General features: G+C 34.9%; 1 protein-coding gene across 2 annotated transcripts in view; it reads right to left on the reverse strand.

Moving 5' to 3' along the window:
* Positions 1-3,753: 3,753 nt before the first annotated feature.
* The window catches only part of FAAH2 (fatty acid amide hydrolase 2), an 84,583-nt gene continuing 64,948 nt past the window's right edge, over positions 3,754-23,388 (reverse strand). For both annotated transcript variants that reach the window (XM_019719518.3, XM_074323639.1), the window contains exons 6-11: positions 20,365-20,500; positions 18,010-18,127; positions 12,771-12,890; positions 10,655-10,766; positions 6,213-6,407; positions 3,754-4,180 (exon numbers count right to left, since the gene is read on the reverse strand). In XM_019719518.3, the coding sequence (XP_019575077.1) occupies positions 4,005-4,180; positions 6,213-6,407; positions 10,655-10,766; positions 12,771-12,890; positions 18,010-18,127; positions 20,365-20,500 (857 nt within the window). In that variant the 3' untranslated portion in view covers positions 3,754-4,004. The remainder of the gene's footprint in view (positions 4,181-6,212; positions 6,408-10,654; positions 10,767-12,770; positions 12,891-18,009; positions 18,128-20,364; positions 20,501-23,388) is intronic.

Consider the following 23,388-nt stretch of genomic DNA (forward strand, 5'->3'; position numbering starts at 1 on the left):
GGACTCTAAGAATTTGATATTGGTATTTTAAGTTCGTTATTTTTTTTCCTCTTTCATCCTTTATTGGTGTACAATGCTTATCTCTCTTTTTTGTATTTTTATTTTTATTTATTTTTTTATGAGCCATAGCTTTTTGATCAGTGTTAAAGATTGTACACACTCACACTCCTAATGCCAAAGTACGAGAGAACTCAACTGTCAGCAGTATCTAATATAACCATTTACCTACAACTTTCAGCAATTTAAAAAGGTGAACAGTGGTATCCCATTTGAATTGCCTTTGATTACTAGACAGGGGAGAGATTTCAAAAATTTTCTGGTAAGTTACATCTTCATATTCTTTGCTGATTTCTGAAAGGTTTCCTTATATTTTTTCCTTATTGATTGTGAAAGCTTCTTATAAGGTAAAACTAGTTAATACCTATCACATATATTTTCACATGTTTCTTTTAATTATTTTCATTTACCATTTAATTTTTATGGGACTCTTTGCTGTAAAGAAGTTTTCATTATTAAGAAGCCAAATCAGATTTTCCAAATATGGGTTTTGTGCTATATTTCCTTGCCGAACTTCCATGGTATTATTTAATCTTTTTTCACATCTAAATATTAAAGTTTAATGCATTTGTAAATTCTCATACTCATAATTTGACAGAAGCATTATACAAAAGAGTACATACCAAGATGCATAGAGTGAGAAGATGGAAGGAGAAATTCTCTTTTTTTTAAAAAAGTTTATTGGGGTGACAATGGTTAGTAAAATTACATAGATATCAGGTGTACAATTCTGTAATACATCATCTATAAATCCCATTGTGTGTTCACCACCCAGAGTCAGTTCTCCTTCCATCACCATATATTTGATCCCCTTTACCCTCATCTACCACCCCCCCTTACCCTCTGGTAACCACTAAACTATTGTCTGCGTCTATGAGTTTTTGTTTGTTTGTCTTTACCTTTGTTGCTTTTAGTTTTATATCCCACATGAGTGGATATAAGCAACTTTCAAATGTACCATACAGCACTGTTAACTACAGTCGTCATGTTATACGTTACATTCCCAGTACTTATAACTGAAAGTCAAAAGGTAAAAACTTCCAGTTAGAAGGCAAGTACTTTTGATGGCTTTCAATGAAAACATATAATGGTTTAAAGCCCAACAGACCTAGAATTGAAAACTAATTCCACAACCAGCTTGCAGTGAAGTTTGAGCAAGTTTCTTAAGCTCTCTGGTCCTTGGTTTACTCATCTTGTGAAGAATAAGCTGTCTTTAAACTACTACTAGTGGGCAGCAAAATCTCTTTTCTAACATTACCCCAACAATGTTGCAATGTTCCCAAGATCTACAGAACAGTTCAGGAATGAGTGTGGGACCCACTGCTGCCCAATGTGCTGATGGGTGATTTCTCCTGGAGGGGTTGGTCTTAGAAAAGTTTCCTTCCCCATAAAAAAGAGACCCGGGAAGAGATGGTCCTTTCTGCCCCTGGACATTACACTATCTGGAGGTGAAGGCTGAATCTGGGACGTCATCTAGGGACCAGCTTAAGGAGGAGGGCAATACTGAGTATGGCAGAGCATGGACACAGAAGAGACCTGGGTTCTTGATACTATCCCTGATGCACTGATAACCACCTTGCCTGGAATTCACTCTACCACTGGAATGCTTGTTATATGAGATTATAATTTAGTCTGAATCAAGGTTTTTGTTGTTTAAAGACAAAAGTATTTTAAGTAACACAATAAACAATGTAGATTTTTCTGAGGGAGGTAGTGTCTGGATCACAGGACAGACAATAGGAATTACATTCTGCCCTTTACAAGCTATGCCATCTTGGACAAAGGATTAATCCTTTCTGTGCCTCAGTTTCCTCATCTGTGAAGTGACAATAACTGTATTTACTTTACAGAGTTGCTCTTGCAAACTTTACATAAGACAATGTATGTCAAATGCAAGCTTTACATAAGATAATGTATGTCAAATGCATTTGAGGAACCCTTAGCTATCTATTACCATTATGAAAGTTTCCTGGGGACAGAGAACAATATAAACTCTGTTATATATTTGTATTCTTTCCTATTTCCTAGTTTTTAATCTGCTACAATGTCACACCCATGCAGCAAACCCTCTCACCTGGCTCTCAGCTGCTCCCTTCTTAAGAATAAGGACATTCCCTTACATAATTACAGTGCAATTATAAAATTCAGAAATTTCCACAGAGTTATATTATCTGATATAAAGACCATGTTCCTATTTTGCCAATTGTCTTAATGCTGTCCTTTGCAGCAACTTTATTTTTCCAATCCAAGACCACACATTGCATTGAGTTATCATGTGTTTTTAGTCACTTTTAATCTGGAACAATTTCTCAGACTTTGGGCCCTTTATTTTATAAAATGTCCAGAAATTTGTTTTTGCCTGATGCTTTCTTATGATTAGATCCAAGTGATGCATTTTTTGGAAGTAACATCACAGAAGTAATGATATATCCTTCTTGGTGCATTTCCCCAGAAGACATGTGATATTAATTTCTTCTTATTGTTCATATTAATTTTGATCATTTGATTAAGGAGTTGTCTGCCATATATCTCCATGTGAAAATCAACATCCCCCACTCTTAATAAGTAATTAATAAGTAACAGGTTGAGAGATATTTCAACACTGAAACAACTTTTGAGTTCCCTGACAACTGTTCTCCAACTTTTATCCAATGGTTTTAGCATCCATTCATGAATCATGTCTGAATTAAGTGTTATTTTGATACTTGCAAGATGACCACTTTCTAAATCTATCATTATATATTTCTAACCCTATATTATTTTATTGTTTTATATATGTATAATATGTTTATATATTGTCATATGTTTTATTTATATGGATTTATATATTTTAATTTTGTATATATTTATAAAACATATTATATATAAACATATATAACTTTGTATATAACTCTATTGTTTGATATATTGTGTACATATATATATACACACATACATACATATATATAACAAGCATTAGAAAGTCATCATTTTGCAACCATCAAAATATATATTACTATATCTATTTCCATATCTGTACATCTGTATCTACTTTTCTTCATCTCCACTTGCATTTTAGTTATAACCCGTCACTGTCACTCATTTTGATATTCAAATTGTCCCAAGTTTGGTCATTGAGAGCCTCTTTAAAGTGTTCCTGTGTCATTTTGATGTTTTCCTTCAGTTTTGAACACTTCCTAACTTTCTGGCACAATAAACTGTTCCAAGCTCATCTTCCACTTTCTCTCTCAGTCTTGGAATCCGATTTTCTCCAAGAAGCCTTTGTTATTTTTACTGGAAAAAGGTGTTTAGAAAGGAAGGTGTGGGTGTTATTTGTGATTATTTGTACTAAGGTGGCATTGCTTCTAGACGCTCTTAGTGGACAGAGCTATGAAATACAATTTTTCTGATGACGTTGGAGGAGCTCGTCTTGTTGCAGTCTCATGCATTTCTATGTCCTTTCCAGCTGCTCACTGTTCATACGAACTTACACTTAGATGAACTCACCACCTAGTTTTCATGCCTTGCGTTTGTCACTATAGCTCTTTCTAAGTGGAATTACCTTACTTCATGGCCTGCCTGGCAACCTGGCAAACACGTAAGTCTTTTTCAATTCTCAGTTGAAGCATTACCGTCTCTGTGAAGTGGCTTATGATCCCTTCATTGAAACTGAATATTCCCTTCTCTGATCTCCATGTTGTATGTAAAACAGACACATTAGAGCACATAGAAAACTTTATTGCACTTATTCATTTACATGATCATCTTCTCCAGTAAACTGACGGAAGGAATTAAATATCACCATTTTATTAAAGTGAACAGTTAGTAAAGGAAAGAAGACTGGAAACAATAACTGAACAAGTTAATATTTCTGCAGTTGTTTTTACTCTACTTGCCTGCTGGTGCTTGATCTCACCCAACCTACAGAAAGACACACACATATGCACACACACCTTGAGTAGGTCATACTAAAATTTTCCAGGACAGACCCAGCCCCCAAAACTTTTCTCCAAGTACTGGGCCACAGCCAGGGTCAGGTGATCATTGAAGGGTCCAGCCACCACCTGAATACCTAGAGGAAGTCCTTTGTCATTCAGACCCAGTGGGCACTGGGTCACAGGCAAACCCAGGGCATTGAAGATGCCTGAATGAAACAAACAAGAAAAATGTGAGAAGTCAAGACCTGTTCTTGAAAACTGATTTGTCTACTACTAGCTACAAACATATAGTTACAGTTTACCAGCAGCTGAGGACTCATCTAGGGACTTGATGTGTACTAAATATTTGAATTATCACAACAAACCCATGAGACAGAAACTATTACTTTTTCCTATTTTACAGATGAAAGAACTGAAGAACAGAGAAGTTAGATAACATGTCCACAATTGCTGGGCTAGTAAAAGCTGAAATCCGGATCTCAATGCAGAAAATGTGAATGCGAGCTAGAGCTGTTTTCCAGTCTGCTACTCCTAACTTGCCTTCTGTAACATTGTCAGAAAAATTAGAGTAAATGTTAATATGGGGTAATATGTTCTTGCATTATGGATTTTTTTCTTTACTTATGAACATTAGTAATATAATTTTGTGCTAGTCTAGATTTGTAAATTGTAATTCTTTACCTTATTCATGTTTTATACCGCTTCACTGCAGTATAATTCACACAAAATAAGATTTCCTGTTTTAAATGTATGAATTAATGATAGTGAATTTACAGAATTCTGCAACCATCCCCACAATCTATGTTTAGAACATTTTCATCACCCCAAGAACTCCATAAATATTTGCAATTATTCTCCATTCCCCTATTTCCCAATCCCTTAGAAAACACTAATTTATTTTTTATCTCCGTGGATTGACTATTCTGGACATTTCCTATAAGTGGAATGCTATGATAGGCAATCTTTTTGTTTCTGGCCATCTTCTTCTTAGCATATTGTTTTCAAGGTTTGTCCAAGTTTTTATTTTTATTTTTTTATTTTTTTATTGCCAAATAGTGTGTCTTTTGAATGGATATACAAAATTTGGATTATATATTCACCAGTTAATGAACAGCTGGGTTAACACCTTTTGGCTATTATTAATTATGCTGTGGTAAGCATTCATGTACAAGTCTTTGTATGAACATATTTTTATTTTTCTTGAGTACATATAATACCTAGGAGTGAACTTGCTAGGTCATATGGTAAATTAACATTTAACGTTTTAATGGAAATGCCCAACCATTTTCCAAAAAGGCTGCAACACTTTTGCAACATTTCACCAGCAATGTATGAGGGTTCAAAAGGATAGAAACTATTATTTGATACCCTCTCCACCTCAGCTTCCACAACCCTTATGCCAAGTACTTTACATGTATTATTTAATCTGACAGCAACAGTGCAAGGTATGGATTACCCTAGATGGAATTCCTAGATGCGGAGATAGGTTCAGAAACATTCAACGTCTTGCTCCAGATGCACATGTAGAAACTAATAGAACCAAGTATTTGAACTCAAGTAAACCAATCTCCAAATATCAAGTTAAAGTGGACCACAGGTTTCTAGAGTACGAAAGTATATTTGAAAAAGGCTGTCCTACCTTATCTCTAAGAGTAATGTGGTTCTCTGGCAGAGACCCTAGAGAAACCATAGAAACTGAGCGAGTACATTTCCAGGGGCCTTTACACCTCACATAACCATGGTCCAGACACAGTTTCTAAACCAGTTGAAACTTAAACAAATTAATTGGATGGATAATAGAATGAATCAAATTCAGTAGGGAAATAAATGATCATCTTGGAGAATTATATTTGGCACTAGCATCTTTTGGGAAGCCACAAATCCTAGCAAAAAAGCTGACTTGATTTTACCATGCATCAGCATAGTCAAGGTAGCCTTTAGATTCAGTGAGTTCACAATGTGTGACAGAGGACAGTCACTGATCCTCCCTGAAGTTCAATTCTGTAAACGTGAATACTCATACCTACTTGCAGGGTTACTGGGGAGAATGCAGATATTAGCAAATTATCTTCCACATACGGCCACAGCAACTGTTTTCTGGAATTTCCTTTTTAACTGCACATCATTTTTGGACATGCATGTATAAAACTTGTCCAACAGCAAAAGGAACTTATGGTTTTCTTGGGAAACATCTCCATTGCTTTAAGGTTACAGACCTAAAGGAGTACAATTAGGTACCTGTATATGCAAAGTTGAAAGGTCTTGTCAGAGGAACGTGATGCTGGGGAGCCACTGTGGGATGGGAGGGATATAAGAAGACACCATCGTCACCCAGCATCTCCACCAACTCTTTGTGCAGGCTTTCTTCCATCGCCTTAAACCTTTTGTACTTCTCACTGTTATATTTGAGCTTTTCTTCCAACAAAGCCAGGCCTATAGAATGATAACATATAACAAGTTAAGGTCTGAAACTTCATTTTAAATCCTAGTATTCTTTATATTATCTTTTCTTATTCAAGCAGCATATATTCATTCTAGAACATTGAGAAAGTAAGAAAGTGATGAAAAAGAAACCTCATAACCTTGCCACCTATACGTGAGCATTACTGACAACTAATGTGAACTCGTTTCTTTTGATAATGCTGTATATAGAGTTCCTAGCTTCTCCCATAGAATATTATATCATAAGGATTTTTATGATTGTATGATTTTTTTTTAAAATTAGTTTCAGGTGCACAAGACAAAGCAAAACTTAGACGTTTATCATTTATATCCCTCACACTGTGTGAACCCCCCTCCCCCCATCCACTATCCCTCTGTACGTTCCCAAAACCTCTCACCTTCCCCTTATCCCCACCCCCCGCCCCTCTAGCAACCCTCTGTTTTTCCTCCATGTTTCCAAAACTGTCTCTGATTAGTTCATTCACTTATTCTTTTCTTTAGATTCCACATATAAGTGAGATCATATGGTATTTGTCTTTCTCTTTCTGACTTATTTCACTTAACATAATGTTCTCTAGGTCCATCCATGTTGTTGCAAATGGTAAGATTTCTTTCTTCTTTATGGCTGCGTAATACTCCATTGTATAAATGTACCACAGTTTCTTAATCCAGTCATCTACTGATGGGCATTTCGGTTGTTTCCAGGTCTTGATTGTAGGAATGTACCATACATTTTCTTTAACTAGCCCATGTTTGTTGGGCATATAAACTATTTCCAAAATTTCAATGCTGCAATAAGTATCTTCATACATGTAATTCTTTTTTTAAGTCATGGTGGGAATAGAGTGGCTTTTTAAAAAAAAATTATTAGTTTCAGTTGTACAAAAAAACATAGTGATTCAACATTTATATATCTCACAAAGTGATCATTCCAATAAGTCTATTACCAATCTGACACTGTACACAATTATTTGAATATTATTGACCATGTTCCCTATGCTGTATTTTATGTACCCGTGATTATTTTTAAAATTATAGTTGACATTAAATTTTATTTTAGATTAGTTTCAGGTGTATTGAAAGAAATCCAAAACACTAATTTCAAAAGACATATGCATCCTTATGTTCACTGCAGCACTATTTACAATTGCCAAGATACGGAAACAACCCAATGTTCATCAATAGATGACTGTATAAAGAAATCGTGGTACATATATACAATGAAACATTGCCATAAAAAAGAATGAAATGTTACCATTTGCGACAACATGGATGGATCTAGAGAGTATTATGCTAAGTGAAATAAGTCAGACTGAGAAAGACAAATACTGTATGATCTCACTTATGTGTGGAATCTAAAGACCAAAATAAATGAAAAAACAAAGCAAAAACAGACTCATATATACAGAGAACACACTGATGGTTACTACATGGGAGAAGATTGGGAGGCTGGGTGAAAAAGGTGAAGGAATTAAGAAGTACAAATTGGTAATTACAAAGGAGTTGGGGATGTAAAGTACAGCCTAGGGAATACAGTCAATAATATTGTAAAAGCTATTTATAGTGTCACTTTATGTAATTCTTAGCAAAACTTTATAATATAATTATATTTTTAGAGTACTCTAGCTAATGTATCTCCAAGTTTTAAATTATTTTATGAAAAGATCATGAATTCATACTAATATATACATATTTTGCACATCAGTTAATTATACATCGTGCTTAATCACAAATATTTAGTATTAGATATTAAATATTTATTTTTTAAAAAGTTTACTTATTTAAAAAATAAGTTTATTTATTTATTTATCTATTAGTAGTTTCAGGTGTACAAAAAAATAAGTTTATTGTTCCTATTATGAAAGGAACATATAAGTCTAATAGAAAATAAGAAAAAATTCAAAAGGTTAAAGTAGAATGAACAAGTCACTCCAAAACAGAGGAGTACCCAGGGGAAATAATTGTAAATATGCTAGTACACTTAGTTCATGTACTTTTCTACGCAAATATTATATGTCTTACAGTAGAGCTCACACTGTATGCAAAATTTTCCATTCACTATTTTAGCATACATAGATATACATGCTCTCAACACAGCTTCATAAATTTGGCCTTAATTGCCTGCATACAATATTACCCTATATATGAACCAGAAGTCAATATCTATTCCTCTGCTGGTAAACATTTAGGATGCTTCCAATTTTCTGTTAGTGTAAAATATGCTGTAGTATACATCTCTACGAATACATTTTTAATATAATTTGGAATATTTTTATCTGAAGAGTCTAGCTCCTGGCTAAAATCCCTATGTGTGATTTTTCAGGTGTGACCATCAGCAATTACAAAGGATTATCTGGTAAAACTCCAGCTGGCAACCTGCCTTCCCCAAACCAGACATGGTGTACAGCAAGTACATTACACCTCTATAGGGTGTTGCACTCAAGGACTCAGGCCCCTCTGGCCTGTGAGGTTTTTATTCATATTTGTATTCCTAGCCAAAGCACCTTAATTCCTAGAACTCTTTGTCTGAGGCCTTTGGCAGAGGTCTTCCTTCAGATGTCTGCTGAGGCCTCTTTATGGGGAGAGGTAGAGGAAACTTTGAACATACTTCCCTATTCGGAATCAGTACTCAGGACTTTTCCACTCCTAGTCTCTCTCCCTCATCTTATCATGACCTCAGGGTCCATAAAACTGCTGGAGACTTTTGTTCAGGGCTCCTTAAACACTGAGAAGATCTCCACATCTGTGCTGATCCATTTGACCCTTGACTGGTACAACTTTTCATAGGGGAAAATGGAGAAGGGAGGAGTCAGTGTTTTCTCCAATTTTAGCCTCTTGCTTATACTATCACAGTGACTAAACACTTCACCATTACTTTTACTTTGATGTGTTGCTTTAAGTGGCTCTCTCAACACATGGCAGCTCAGCTAAGCTCCTGACATTACCTAGGATGATAAAATGTCATTTATTTTGCATGAATTGAGCTGGCATCAGACAACTCAAGAGTTGCTTAAAGACTTGATATCAGTATACCACTGTCCTTGAATTTTCATGGCTATGCACAAGAAAGAGGATATCAATGACGAGAATACCATCAAGGTTCTTTTGAAGAAAAGTAACTCTGACAAATGTTTGGCAAATGATTGCTTTGAGTGCTCATTGTCCTTAAAAGTATTTTCCTCATGGTATCAAAATATTATAGCCATTGAAAGCACAGTATCTTTCTCCAACAATACAGCAATTTCTGATGATAGAGACCTCATTAGTAGAAGCTATAAAAATAGCTTCTATTTATTGAGTCTTTATGATTTTCTGAGATTTGTGGTTTCATCTTTATAAAACTGAAGTTCCCAGTATGTGCATGGTTAGATTGTATCTCACATGCTTTAGATGCATAGTCTAATTTAATTAGCAAAACACTGCAAGGATGTACGTATTATTTAATCCACTCAACCACATAAGCAATGCATACTTTTATTAACCTCATTTTATAGACAAGAAAAATTAATCACTGATATAAGCAACTGAATGGAGGTTAAGCAAGCTAGTATCTAGAAAAGATAAGAGTAGAGCTCAGTTTGAAATAAGTTAACTGATCTCTATTAGCCTCAGTTTCTCACTCTGAAAAGACAACATTACTTATACTATCAGACTCTCTTAAATGTTTAAAGGGATAACACATACAAAGGTGCCAAAAATCTAATATTTGGCACTTAGTCAATGAGCATTTGTTTACAATAACAGCAATCACCAACTCTGCAACAAATGTCCATAGCTGCACTAATTTCTTTGGTGAGCTGCTTCAATTAAATTTACTCTACATGACTAATAATTAACATTTTGATAAGTAAATTCACTAAAATATTCCTGAATGGGCCTATCCCTGAAGTGAAATATATTGTCCAAAACTTACATTTAGGTATTGAAATACAATACAGTTTGTAAGATAAGTATTTGAAGACCACTTCTTAACTTGGTAGCCATCTACCCTTTCTGAATTAAGGTTTCTAAACCTGTAAAATTGGCATAATAGATACATTGCAAATTAATGGGATTAAAATACACAGGTGAGTGCTTGGCACATGGTGAGATATCAGCATATGATGACTACTAATTCATTTATTTGTATATTTCAGCTTTCCTCAACGTGTTGTGAGTGGTTCTTATACTTTTGGTAGGATGTTCTTTCCTCCCCCAAAGACATTAAACCAGTCTTGGAGAAAAGACAATTTATATACCAATGGCAGGGATAGTGTGCGTTGATCGTCCCAGGCACCATTTGATCAATTCCCACAGAGGGCTGATAGGCTTCCCATGGTCACTAAGCAGATCCACAAATTTCACAGGTTCCTAAGATTGAAGAAAAGAAAGGAAATACAAGTATTCTCTGAAAAAAGTATGGTTAAGAAAAAAATATGTACAGGAATGTTCACAGCAGCACTATTAATAATAGCCATATAACAATCAACTGATGAATGGATAAATAAAATATATCAATGCAATAGAATATTATCAAGCCACAAAAAGGAGTAAGTCACTGATACAAGGTACAACATGGATAAAATGTAAAAACAAACAAAAAAAACATTATGCTAAGTGAAAGAAGCCAGTAACAAAACATTATACAATGTATGATTCCATTTATTTGAAATGTCCAGAATCAGAATAAGCAGACCAATAGAGACAGAAAGTAGATTAGTTTTCGCTTAAAGTTGGGGGGAGGGGTAGTGATGATACTGGAGGTGGTTACTGATACTAATGAGTATGGGTCTCTTTTTGGGGTGATGAACTGTTCAAAAATTAATTGTGGTGATGGTTGCATAATTCTATAAATGTTTTAAAAATCATTTAATTGTATGTTTTAAATGGTTCATTTACATGGCATGTAAATTATAACTCAATAAACCACTTATAATAAAGCAGTTACAATGCCATGAACAAGTGTGGTTGAGAAAATGACCACATCCTTTTTCCATAGTAAAAGCTTCAAGTACCAACCATATAATTTGACCTGTTCTTAAGAGATGAACCACTACCGAGCAACATGATAGACAGCCTAATGACTCCCAGCTCTGAATCAGGCATCCTAAGTGAAGCAGACCAGTTTTTTCACCCTTTTGTCTTATTTCAAGTTTTTAATTTCAGGACCAATTTTAACAATAAGCACCTATGTTAAGAGATTCTCCAAGTTACAAGAGAGTATCTCCTGCAAGTGAACTCAAAATAAACTTTTTGTTACTAATCTTTGATTTAGTTTTGTTCTAATACTCTGTTTATGAAACTGTATCTCAGAGTCAAACATCTTCGGCTTGTGGATTTACATGAATTTCCTATTCTGAGAGATTTCCAACGTGCTTACATAAAAGAAACAGGTTATTTGTTTCTTAAACACAACGATAGGGACTGATAATCTATTTTTTTAAGGTATAAAGGGATCATGAGAGTTCTCCCTTATTGAAGAGCTACTACATATCAGGCATTTTACAAGAAATATTCATAATCCTGAAAATAATCTTGTAATACAGGTATCAGTAGCTTCATTTCACAGATGAGTAAAGTGAAGAATAGGTAAGTAACTACCCTGCCAAAAAGAAAAGAGCTAAGAAATGGCTTGCAATTTGAATTTGTCTCTGTCACACTCCAACACACACATTCCCAATGGCCAACATATGTACAAAAGTAAAAGACCTGAAAATATTTTTTTATTTCTTCATAATGTCAAATTTATCTTATTCCTATTAAAGAATTCATATTTAAAATCCTCAACAAGCCTGAAGAAAGCATAAGTAAATCATCTTTCACAAGTACCCACATCAGCTTCCAAACTTAGGAAATAACAGGAGGGTCAAAATACATTGTAGAAAAGAAGATAATTGTGTGCATGTGTCTAGAAAACCTCTGATGGGGGAGGCAAAGTGGGCTCTTGACAATTTGGGTTACCTAATCACTTTATGCTTTATTGAAATCTAAATTCTCTGATACCCAGCACACATCACACTGGAATAAGCCTCACACTCCTGCGCCGTTGTCTGCAATGTTTCCTCTGATTGGAACACCTTTGATCATTTCTTTACCTGGTTAAGGCCTCCAAATTATTCAAGTATTGGAGGATAGCAAGTCCTCCACCAGGACGCCTTCACTGACTTCCACATAGAGATGGGCCCATCCTCTGTGATCCTACAACCATAAATGCTTATACCAGTATAGCATTCACCAAACTGTAATCTTTATTTAACTCTGTCACCTATTTGCTCATGAATTTCATTTCTCCGTATCTATAATATATGGACCACATTTGAACTCAAAACACATTTATGGAAGGAAAGATGAAAAGAAGGAAAGAACTGAACATACCTTCCCATCATGTCCCTTTGCTGACATCATTGTGACCCATATCTGAAAAGAATACTTCATTTGCTTCAGTTTAACATGTTGAACTGAGGCTCCTACCATAGTTTCCAAGTGAGCCACAACCTTAGAAAATGAGGATATAAAAATAGACAAACATAATTAGGAAAAAGACACATCATTGGAGAGTGATGTCATCAAGATGGCAGACAAGGAAGGTCCCGGCCCTCACTCCTCCATGGAAACACCAACATGCAGACCAAAGTAGCTCTGTGAGACCTCTGCAGCAACAAATGACAGAAAAAGAAAAGCTGCACTGAAAATGCAAACAAATCCCGTGGTATCTTTGCTCATTCTTGTCCCACCCACTTCCTGGCACACTGCAGAGAAAGTGGGAGGAAGCCACCCAACTACTAATTTCTACCTTCGGATGGAAAGAGAAGAGTGGAATTTGCTTGCAGAGTCTGGCTGGTATAGGGCCAGCCTGAGGCTCTGGTTTATCTCTTGCCTGACAGGGAACACTCACAGAAATAGAGGCATAGTTCAGATATCAGTTTGAAAGCTGCCAAAAGCAGTGGTTGGATCTGTGGTATGAAAGAGTTGGGGGTTACTGCACACCTGTGGGTGTCTGGCCAGGTACAAGATATTACAGGCAAAGCAATAAAATAAAACAACTAAGGGCTTGAGAAGAAGCAAGGATGAGACATATAGGTAAATTAAGACATTAAAAAACTAGTCATATGTACAGAGGAACTGGAATTAAAAAAAAAAGATGTAGGCCCCAAAAAGACCCATCTGCAAAAGTTTTCAGAGTATTTAAGCCACCCTGATTAGTAAAGGACTTCCTCTACACAAAACTTCCAGTCCACAAAAACTAGGAAATGTTGCTATTATTTTAAATATGCAACTTAAAAAAATAGATAACAAGGTATACAAGGAAACATAGCCTATTCAAATGATCAAAATAAATCTCTAGATAGTAAACCCTAAAGAAACACAGTCCTCTGGCTTATTTGACAAAGGCTTTAAAACAATTGTCAAAAAATGCTCAATGAGTTAAAGGACATCATAGACAGATAAATAAGAATCAGGAAAATGATATGAACAAAATTATAAATACACAGAGAGAAGTTATAATAAAGAAACAACCAGAAATTCTAGAGCTAAAAAACATAAGGAACGAACTGAAAAATTTACTAAAAGGATTCAACAGAAGACTGAAATAGACAGAATAATAAATCAACAAAACAATCTAGAAGACAGGTCATTTGAAATCACTGAGTCTGAGGAGCAAACAGAAATAATAAAAAAAAAGTGAAAAGAGACCAAGTGATTCATAGAATGCCATCAAATGGAATAATATACACATTATGGGACCCCAGGAGAAGACAGAGAAAAGAGAACAGAGGTACTATTTGAAGAAATAACTGAAAACCCCTCAAATTTGAAAAAAAAAAAAGAGATGTCCCTTTGTATTCACAGATACAAGAGGTTCAACAAATTCCAAATAGGGTAAACCCAAAGAGAGCCACGGTGAGGTGCATCAAACTCTTGCAAATCAAACAGAAAAGAAGAAACTTGAAAGCAGCAAGAGAAAGGTGACACATCATATACAAGAGAGCCTCTCTAAGGATCAGTGGTTTTCTCAGCAGAAATCTTGAAGAGCTAAAAGAAAAAGCAACTGTGAACTAAGAACAAAATGTGCGGCAAAACTGAACTTCGAAAATGAGGGCTATGAGAGACATCAGCATTGTGGCAGTGTAAAGTCGTTGCTCTTTTTCTCCATTTGACCAATTAATTTGACATCCATAACTGAACAGAAGTGGCTCTGCACATTACAACGAGGGATCTAAAAGGTTTCCAGCCCTCCTGTGCATGCAAAAATCAACAAATGGAACCTAGGTGGGGTCTGCAGATCGAAGGGAGTCAGCAAACTTGACACATCCTCTTGTTCATTCTGGCAGAAGAGTAACACCATTTTCTCAACTTCTATAAAATAACCAATTTGATTTTAGTTGCTATGAAATATGGCCTCCCCATACCCTCAAATGTTATTTTTCTGGCAATAGCTGAGAAAGGTGAAGGTGGCACACATCCTTATTGCCACTACCCCTATGTAATGTGTGTCTCCATTGACCTCCTCCCTGCTCAGACATACACCATACACTCTCATCTTCCTCAATTTGTCAAAAGATGACACACAGAAAAATAAATTAATGCATAGAATGATGATTACTCCATAAGACACCATGCCTGTTGGTGTTTCAGAAACCTTTTGTGACTGTGATGCAGTTTGTGATGTGCCTGGGGACTTTAAAAACTGGGATATTATATTATATAATTATATAATTATATTTTATAATTATATATTATAATATATAATATTATAATTGCACAGATTTATGGAGAAAAATTTCCAACAAAACCAAGCTATGAAACTAGGTTTCTTCTTTAATCAAAGCTCATTTTAGAACTCTTAGTAAAGTTTTGTAATTTTCCTCAGCTAGGTCCTATATCATTAGAGTCTCTAGGTATTTTGTGTGTTTTTCTATTTCTTTTCGGATTTGTTTTCCCTGTTTAACTTTTGAACTGGTTATGGCTGATAGATATGTTAGTTATGGTTTTTCTCACATTCGTCTTATATCTTATTTTTGTTGAACTCATTTAATTTAAGGGATTTTAAATAATACCTCGTGAGTATATTCCAAGAATATACTCACATCTTAATTTACAAATAATTATCAGTTTGTCTTCTTTTTTCATAAGAGTTACACCTCTTATTTCTAATTTCTCTTTCGGATACGCTTTATAAATAATAGTGATAGTTGGCATGCTTTATCCTAGTCCTAATTTTAATATGAATTCCCTTAAATTTTCCATATGTGCCATAAAAAACACTTAGTATGGGAAACCTAGTTTTTAAGGTTGTTTTGTTTCTTTATCAGGAATAGACATTTGAATTTTATAAAATGTCTTTTGGGCAAATATTGAGGTTATAAATTTCTCTTAGTTAGCCACAATACTACAATATTAGAGATCCTTGCCTTCCATATGCTCATTGTTACTACAGCCTGTTCTAAATTTTGTACTATGAATTGAAATTCCTGAATGGTTTTACATATATTTCTGTCTGTTGCTGTCTCTTCTACAGCACGAGTACTTTAAACTGTTATTTCAAATCGTTCCATGGTGGCTCTGCCTGCTAGCTGATGCCGACAGGCTGGGAAGTCTGCCTAATTTTCACTTCTGGTCCTGTAGAGACAGTCTCAATAATTCAAAGTGAGACGCTTGGTTAGTATCAACAGTGGGAAAATCACTTAGTACAATGGGCCATTTATATCGTACATATGAATTTCAGGCCAGTAATTATTGTTTTGATATGGTCAAAGGGAAAGTTTTAAATATTAAATAGGCTAGAGAATTTGATAATGAAGATAAAGAAGCTGTATGGCAAGATTAAAATTTCTGCTTAATTTACTTAACAGTGGGATGGTGGGGAAGTCACTGCTGTGGCAGCAACTAGAGGGGCTGAGTCAGGATTCACTGTGATTTATTTAGTTCCATGCAACCATTTGTTCTCCTTTTTCTTCCTGTTCCTGGCTTCATGGTTTCACATTTATTTCCCTCACACCCTGTCCTTTCAAAATTAACAAAATTGCTTTGCCACTAGCATTATATGACTACCCAGTCTTATCAATCCAAGCAACACTGAATATTATCTTAAATTTCTATAGTTTGTTTTCCGTTAACCACTTGTAATACTGAACATTTTTTATGTTTTCATTAGTTACATACATAACTTCTTTTATAATTTACCTTTGTCCTTTCCCATGGCTCTGGGTGGTTTTCATCTTATCATGGATTATAGCCTAAATAAGGCTAATAACACTTTGTCATTTTTATTGCCAATATTTTCTGTAATTTCTTCCTCTACAATGGCATTAATGCAAATTTGTGAAGCTATGCTAATACCCATGAAAAGTTAATATATGAAAAAGTTTATATCTGGGCTTATAACTTATCATGTATGACCGTTTTTCTCCCCCTGCCCATGAAACGTTACAAAAAGAAAAAAATTTAAAAAGTCCATTGGGTTTTAGAATTACGTTTTTATCAACAGATTTAAAAATAATATATACATTTATGACATGGTCAAATCTTATAGCACAGTAATGTCTGTATTCAGATATTAAAGCCATATTTTATAGCACTCAAGTTTATAATTGTCTTCATTTAGGTTTCACACTATGTTTCAGCTAATTCATAGGTATTGTAAAATCATTTTCTACTAGTTGTTTCTGCTATATTGGGATGATTCTGACTTAGGGATTATATGACTTTCATTAAGACATTTGTTAACCGTACTGTGAGAGTTTTTACATGAATTTTCTTGAGGTCAGACATATATAATTACATGTTTTCCAAATAATGATTTGTATTATGTTTTAATGGTGCCACATGTGGATTTACTGTTGATTTTTTCATATTTCCCTCAGCTTTATTGAGATACAATTGATGTATAAATTGTAAAAGTTTAAGGTGTACAACATGTAACTTTGACACACTTATATATTGCAAAATGATTACAACCATATCATTAGCTAACACCTCCATCACATGACATAATGGTCATTTCCTTTTTGTGGTGAGAACATTTAAGATCTACTCTCTTAGCCACTTTCTGTAATCACCATGTTGTACAAATGTCCAGTTATAAGATATGTTCTAGGGATTTACTGTAGTTTTAAAAAAAGTATTTTTAAAATTTCACAGGGCTCTTCCTCTTATTACTTTTCTTCTCTGAATGAACTTTTGCTTTTAGAAAGACAAATTTGTTTCATTATTTCATTTTATTACAGACATATTTATAAAACAAAAGCAGACCAGAATTGTTACATATACAATGGGATCTCAATTATATAAAATTTACATCTACACATAAGCATAGAAGAATGACTGGACAGAAATATGCCAGAATAGTAATAGCAGTTACCTCTGAGCAATTTCTTTCTTTGCTTTATCATACTTTACTTTCAAATCTTCCTTTTTATTATTAAAAAACGAATAAAATATCAAAAATAGCTATAAATAATTACACCGAAAATTACTTACTACAACCATTGTGATCACCCTAATTCTATGTATGCTGACAGAGAAATATCTGGCAGATAATAAAAGAAAAGGGTAAGAATAGTATCTGTTTGCGTAAGTATGAATTTCATTGAAGAGATTCATTTATAATTACCTTTTTCTGAGCCAGAATGAGATCTTGGTCCACTTTGGACATTAAAATTGAACCACCATCATGTTCCATCCAGTAAAATTTCAAGTCCTTTAAATGTACCTTTTCATCTAGTTTTAACCTGTGGAGAAATAAAAAGAAACTGATATTAACATATTACTCATATATGCTCACTAATTCAATCCTAACAATTGAGATTCTGATTTAGTGGTTTTTTCCCCCAGAATTGTGTGCCAGCAATAGTGATAAGCCTTTAGAATTCAGATCTTCATTGAAGAATATCACTCTAACTACAAGAAAGAGAACAGTTTGGAATGGGTCAAATTTGAAAATGGAGTGACAAGTGAGAAATGATTGTAGCCTCTACTGGAACTGGAACCATGGTTATACATTGAAATGCAATGTTTTAGGACATAAGGAGGAGGTAATCTTCACTGGAGATTGCTTAGCCATAAGGAGTCATAGACATGGGGAATTAGGCTTTGACGACTGGGTCGATCAAGGTGCAGTCACTAGAATTGGGGAAGAACAGAAGTAGCAAATCAGGTTTGTGGAGCTTGAAAGAAGAATGGAATCAGTTTTAGACAGACTGAGTTTCAGGTCCCTGAGATGCTCAGTATACCAGCTAATGCACAGTCCTGTAGCTTAGGTGAGAAGAGGGAACTGGTGATACAGATTTGTGAATCCTCTATGTATGAAAGGTAATTGAAGTAGCTGGTGTAAAAGGAGTCATCCTGGGAGGCTGGGGAAAGAGAGAAGAATGAAGTGAGCTAATACCCTCTAGAGTACCAATATTTAAAGGATGAGCAGGAGACGAGCCACTAAGGGAGATTAAAAGGGAAAGGCATAGATATCAGAAAAGTGTGAGTCACAAAATCACAAAAAAGGTAGAGATTGTTTCAAGAAGGAAAGAGTACTCAATAGTGTCACCAGTTATAACGAGGTCATATAAGTACTGAAAAGTATGTATATACAATGGAATAGTATTCTGCCATAAGAAAAAATGAAATAATGCCATTTGCAACAATATGGATAGATCTTGAGATTATCATGTTAAGTGAAATTAGTCAGACAGAAAATTTCGAGAACCATATGATTTCACTCATATGTAGGATATAAAACTGAAAACAACAAATGAACAAGACAAACAAACAAACAAAAACTCATAGACACAGACAACAGTTTAGTGGTTACCAGAGGGTAAGGGGGGAGGAAGGGAGATATAAGAGGGTAAAAGGGGTTAAATATACGGTGATGGAAGAACTGACTCTGGGTGGTGAGCACACAATGAACTATATAAATGGTGTATTATAGAATTGTACACCTATATAATTTTACTAACTAATGTGACCCCAATAAATTTAACACAAATTAAAAAAACAAAAGCAGCCATTAACCTTACCACAAAATAATAATAATAAAAAAGGTCAGAGAACTAAACAAAAAAATTTCAGTGCTGTAAAGATGGAAACCATCATGTAAGCATGTAGTTTAGGCATGTTTAATGATAATGAAAAGGAATATATATATATATATATATATATATATATATATATATATATATATATATATATATATATAGTGTGGGTGTGTGTATGTATAGATATATGAGGGTGAAGTCATAGGAAGGTGAAGCAAGTTATGGAACAAAGACCTGGGAGAGTACCAGAACATGAGATCCACAGTTAGGTCGAAGTATTTATATACAAAAGCTAAAAGGAAAGATATTTTCTCTACTTTAAAAGAAGAAAACAGAAATCAATGGCTGGGAACCTAGAAAAGTTTGATGTACGGAACTGAAAAAAAGTTCCACAGATTGCATTTTCTTGGTGAGGTAGAATGTGGGATCATTTACAGAGGGTAAAAGCTAGATGAGGAAATCACAGTTTTGCTGGAAATACAAACACTTGGAAATTGCTGTTGTGGAAAATGTGATAAAGAGCTACCTAGAGAAACAGAGAGATTTGTAGGCAGTATCGATGTCCCAGGTAACACTGGAAAACGGTGGTGACAGATGGCAGAAGTACCAGAAAGGCTTAATTTGAAGTGAGATAAGTCTATATATTCAAATTGCCAAATGGACAACAACAACAAAAATCTACAGCTTTCATCCCAAAATAGGCCTCTCTTTGTGTAATATTTTTACACAGTAAAGTATTTTTACAAACTATCTTCCCAGTTTGTGAAATATGATATCCACATACAAAAGCTCTCTCAAAAAAACAAAACAAACAAACAAATACCTCTAATAATTCTTTGGTTGAGGACTGGCAGTTTACCTCTATGTCTCTAATAGACAAAGGGAGAATGAATGTCTAGATAGGACGGAGAAGAAATAAAGAAAAGAAGCAAACATACTTTTGGATGCCAGGTCCTGCCATGACCCTCAGCATGGGGGTCAGGTCTTCAGCATAGCGACACATTGGGCCTGTGCACTGAAACAGCTCCTGGGCTCCCCTGGCCACAGGAAACTGACCGTTGTTGGAGACCACACCTGAAAGGTCAGATACTCAGGTTAGCTGCCCAAAATAAGACATGATCCCCGAATGTTGTATTTCACCATCATGTTTAATCTACCTTAAACCTGAAGGGTAGAACCTCCAGTACAATATTTAATAGAAGCAGCAAGAGCAGACATACTTTCCTTGCTCCTGGTCTTAGAAGGACAGTTTTTAGTTTTCACCAGTAAGTATGATGGTTGCTGTGGATATTTTCATATATGCCCTCTATTTTTAACATTAAGATATTTAATAGTATTTAGTATGTGTCAGTTACTCTTCTAGGAGCTTTACAAATATTAACTCATTTAATTCTCAAAACAACCTTATGAAGTAGGTATTTTGACTATACCCATTTTACAGAGGAGACAACTGAGGCAGAGATTAATTATCTAGCTTAGATTACATAGCTACTACTGTGTTTCCCTGAAAATAAGACCTAGCCAGACCATCAGCTCTAATGCGTCTTTTGGAGGAAAAATTAATATAAGAGCCGGTCTTATTTTAATATAACATAAGATTGGGTATAATATAATAATAATATAATATAATATAATATAATATAATACAGGGTCTTATATTAATTTTTGCTCCAAAAGACGCATTAGAGCTGATGGTCCGGCTAGGTCTTATTTTCGGGGAAACATGGTTAAGTGACAGAATACCAGGAGTCTAGCTCCCCAGACTGTTATCAATCACTAAACCACTGACTCTCAAACTTTTTAGCTTCAGGATCCTTTTATATGCTTCAGAATTACTAATGACCCCAAAGAATTTGTGCTTCTGCAAGTTAAATACGTCAATATTTAACATATTAGAAATTAAAACTGAGAAGATATTAAAATATTTGTGTGAGGGTAAGGGAGATCGAATATATGGTGATGGAAGGAGAACTGACTCTGGGTGATGAACACACAATGGGATTTATAGATGATGTAATACAGAATTGTACACCTGAAATCTATGTAATTTTACTAACAATTGTCACCCCAATAAATTTAATAAAATTAAATTTAAAAAAAAATTATTTTCTAAAACAAAAATATATTTGATATGGAGAAGGTCATTATTTTACAATTTTGCAGATCTGTTTTGTTTAAGAGAAAAACAACTGCATTCTCATATCTGCTTCTGCATTCTATGTTTTGCAATATGTAATTTTGTTTGAAATACATAAAGAAAACCAATCTCATACAGATATTTAGTTGAAAAGGTAGAAGTATTTTAAAAACTTTTACAGATAATTTTTCATATTCTTTGGTGATATTATATCAAATTATATCAAGTGCTGGTTTCTGATAGGACAATTAAAATGATAAATCTGAAATTTTACCAATGACTTTTTCATACTCTGTTACACTAAAATTCATCAGTATATTTCTTACTCTGAGTCAATCCTTTTCCAAATCATGATTTTGTAACACCAGCCATTGGTGATTTGAAAAACATTAGTTCACTAAAATATACATTATATTCAGTTTACATTATGTACATCAAATATATGGTGATGGAAGGAAAAGGGACTCTGAGTGGTGAACACACAATGCAATATATAGATGATGTATTATAGAATTGTGCACTTGAAACCTACGTAGTGTTGTTGACCAGTCACCCCAATAAATTTTAATAAAAAAATGAAAAAAATTCATTTACATCACCACTGATCTCTAAGAAAACTCCTTAAGTATTGGAAGACTGTTAAACTCTTAATGATGAATGCAGGTTTTTCAAAATTCTAATTTTTGTTTGTATAAGGTTCTTAAAATACATGATTACAAGAACAAAGTAAGAGATAGACAAATGAATCTGTTATATGTATTTTAAAAATTATTCAGGAAATGTTTTATTAATAAGAAAAAATGAAGTAATGAAAGGGATCATGAACATATTAAATATATAAATACAAATTGAACTGTTTGAAAATGCAAACAGTAGTCTATACCATGCATACTTCTTACCTTGCTTTTCCCTACTTATCTCTGTGGTCACATGAATTTTTGGTGTCCACAGGTGGGTTTTAAAACTAGAGAAGATGAAGAAATATCACTTTCTGGTCAATATGGCAGAGGAAGTAAATACTGTGCTTGCATCCTCTCATGATCACATCAAAATTACAACTAAACTACAGAACAACTATTATTGAGAATTGCCTGAAGTCTAGCTGAACAGAAATCCTAAAACTAAGGATATACAGATGAACTCATGTCGAGACTGGCAGGCGGGGTGGAGATGCAGAACGAGCTGAATCCATACCCATATATGGCAGTTAAAAGTTGGGAGGGATATTTCAGCTGTGGAGGTCCCAGATGAGGGACAAGGTGACCCAGCCTTACAGTGGACTCCACAGCCCAGGGCTCCAGTGCCAGGAAGAGAAGTCCCCACAATATCTGGCTGTGAAAACCAGAGGAGATTGTGGCTGAGTGAGATGAAGTGCAATTGGAATCCCAGGCATTCCTCTTAAAGAGCTTGTGCACAAACTTACTTATAGACTCACTCTGAACTCAATCACTGGGGCAGCAGCTTGAAAGATGCTAGGGACAAATGGGGATTAACTAAATTGTTTGGCTCTAGGGTGAAGGCTGGAGGGACAGCTTTCTCCCAGACAGAAGTGGTGGCAGAAGCCATTGTTCCTTTGTTGAGCCCTCCCCCCCACCCAGCATGCAGACTTTGGCAGGTACCATATCTGATTCTCCATCAACCTGACTAACACCTTACACCCTTCCCTGGTGATTCCCAGAGACCCTGCCCCACACAACTTGTGGACCTACCCAAGCCGCTTTCAGTGGCTTTTCCACACAAATGGCCTGTCTTGGCTCATGCTGAACTTTCCTAAAATCTCTCAAAGGTTCACAAACCACAAACAAGCAGCATCTGGCCTTGGCAT

Source organism: Rhinolophus sinicus, chromosome 18 (genome assembly GCF_057876585.1).
Source record: "Rhinolophus sinicus isolate RSI-liver-muscle chromosome 18, RSI-T2T, whole genome shotgun sequence".
Taxonomy (NCBI): domain Eukaryota; kingdom Metazoa; phylum Chordata; class Mammalia; order Chiroptera; family Rhinolophidae; genus Rhinolophus; species Rhinolophus sinicus.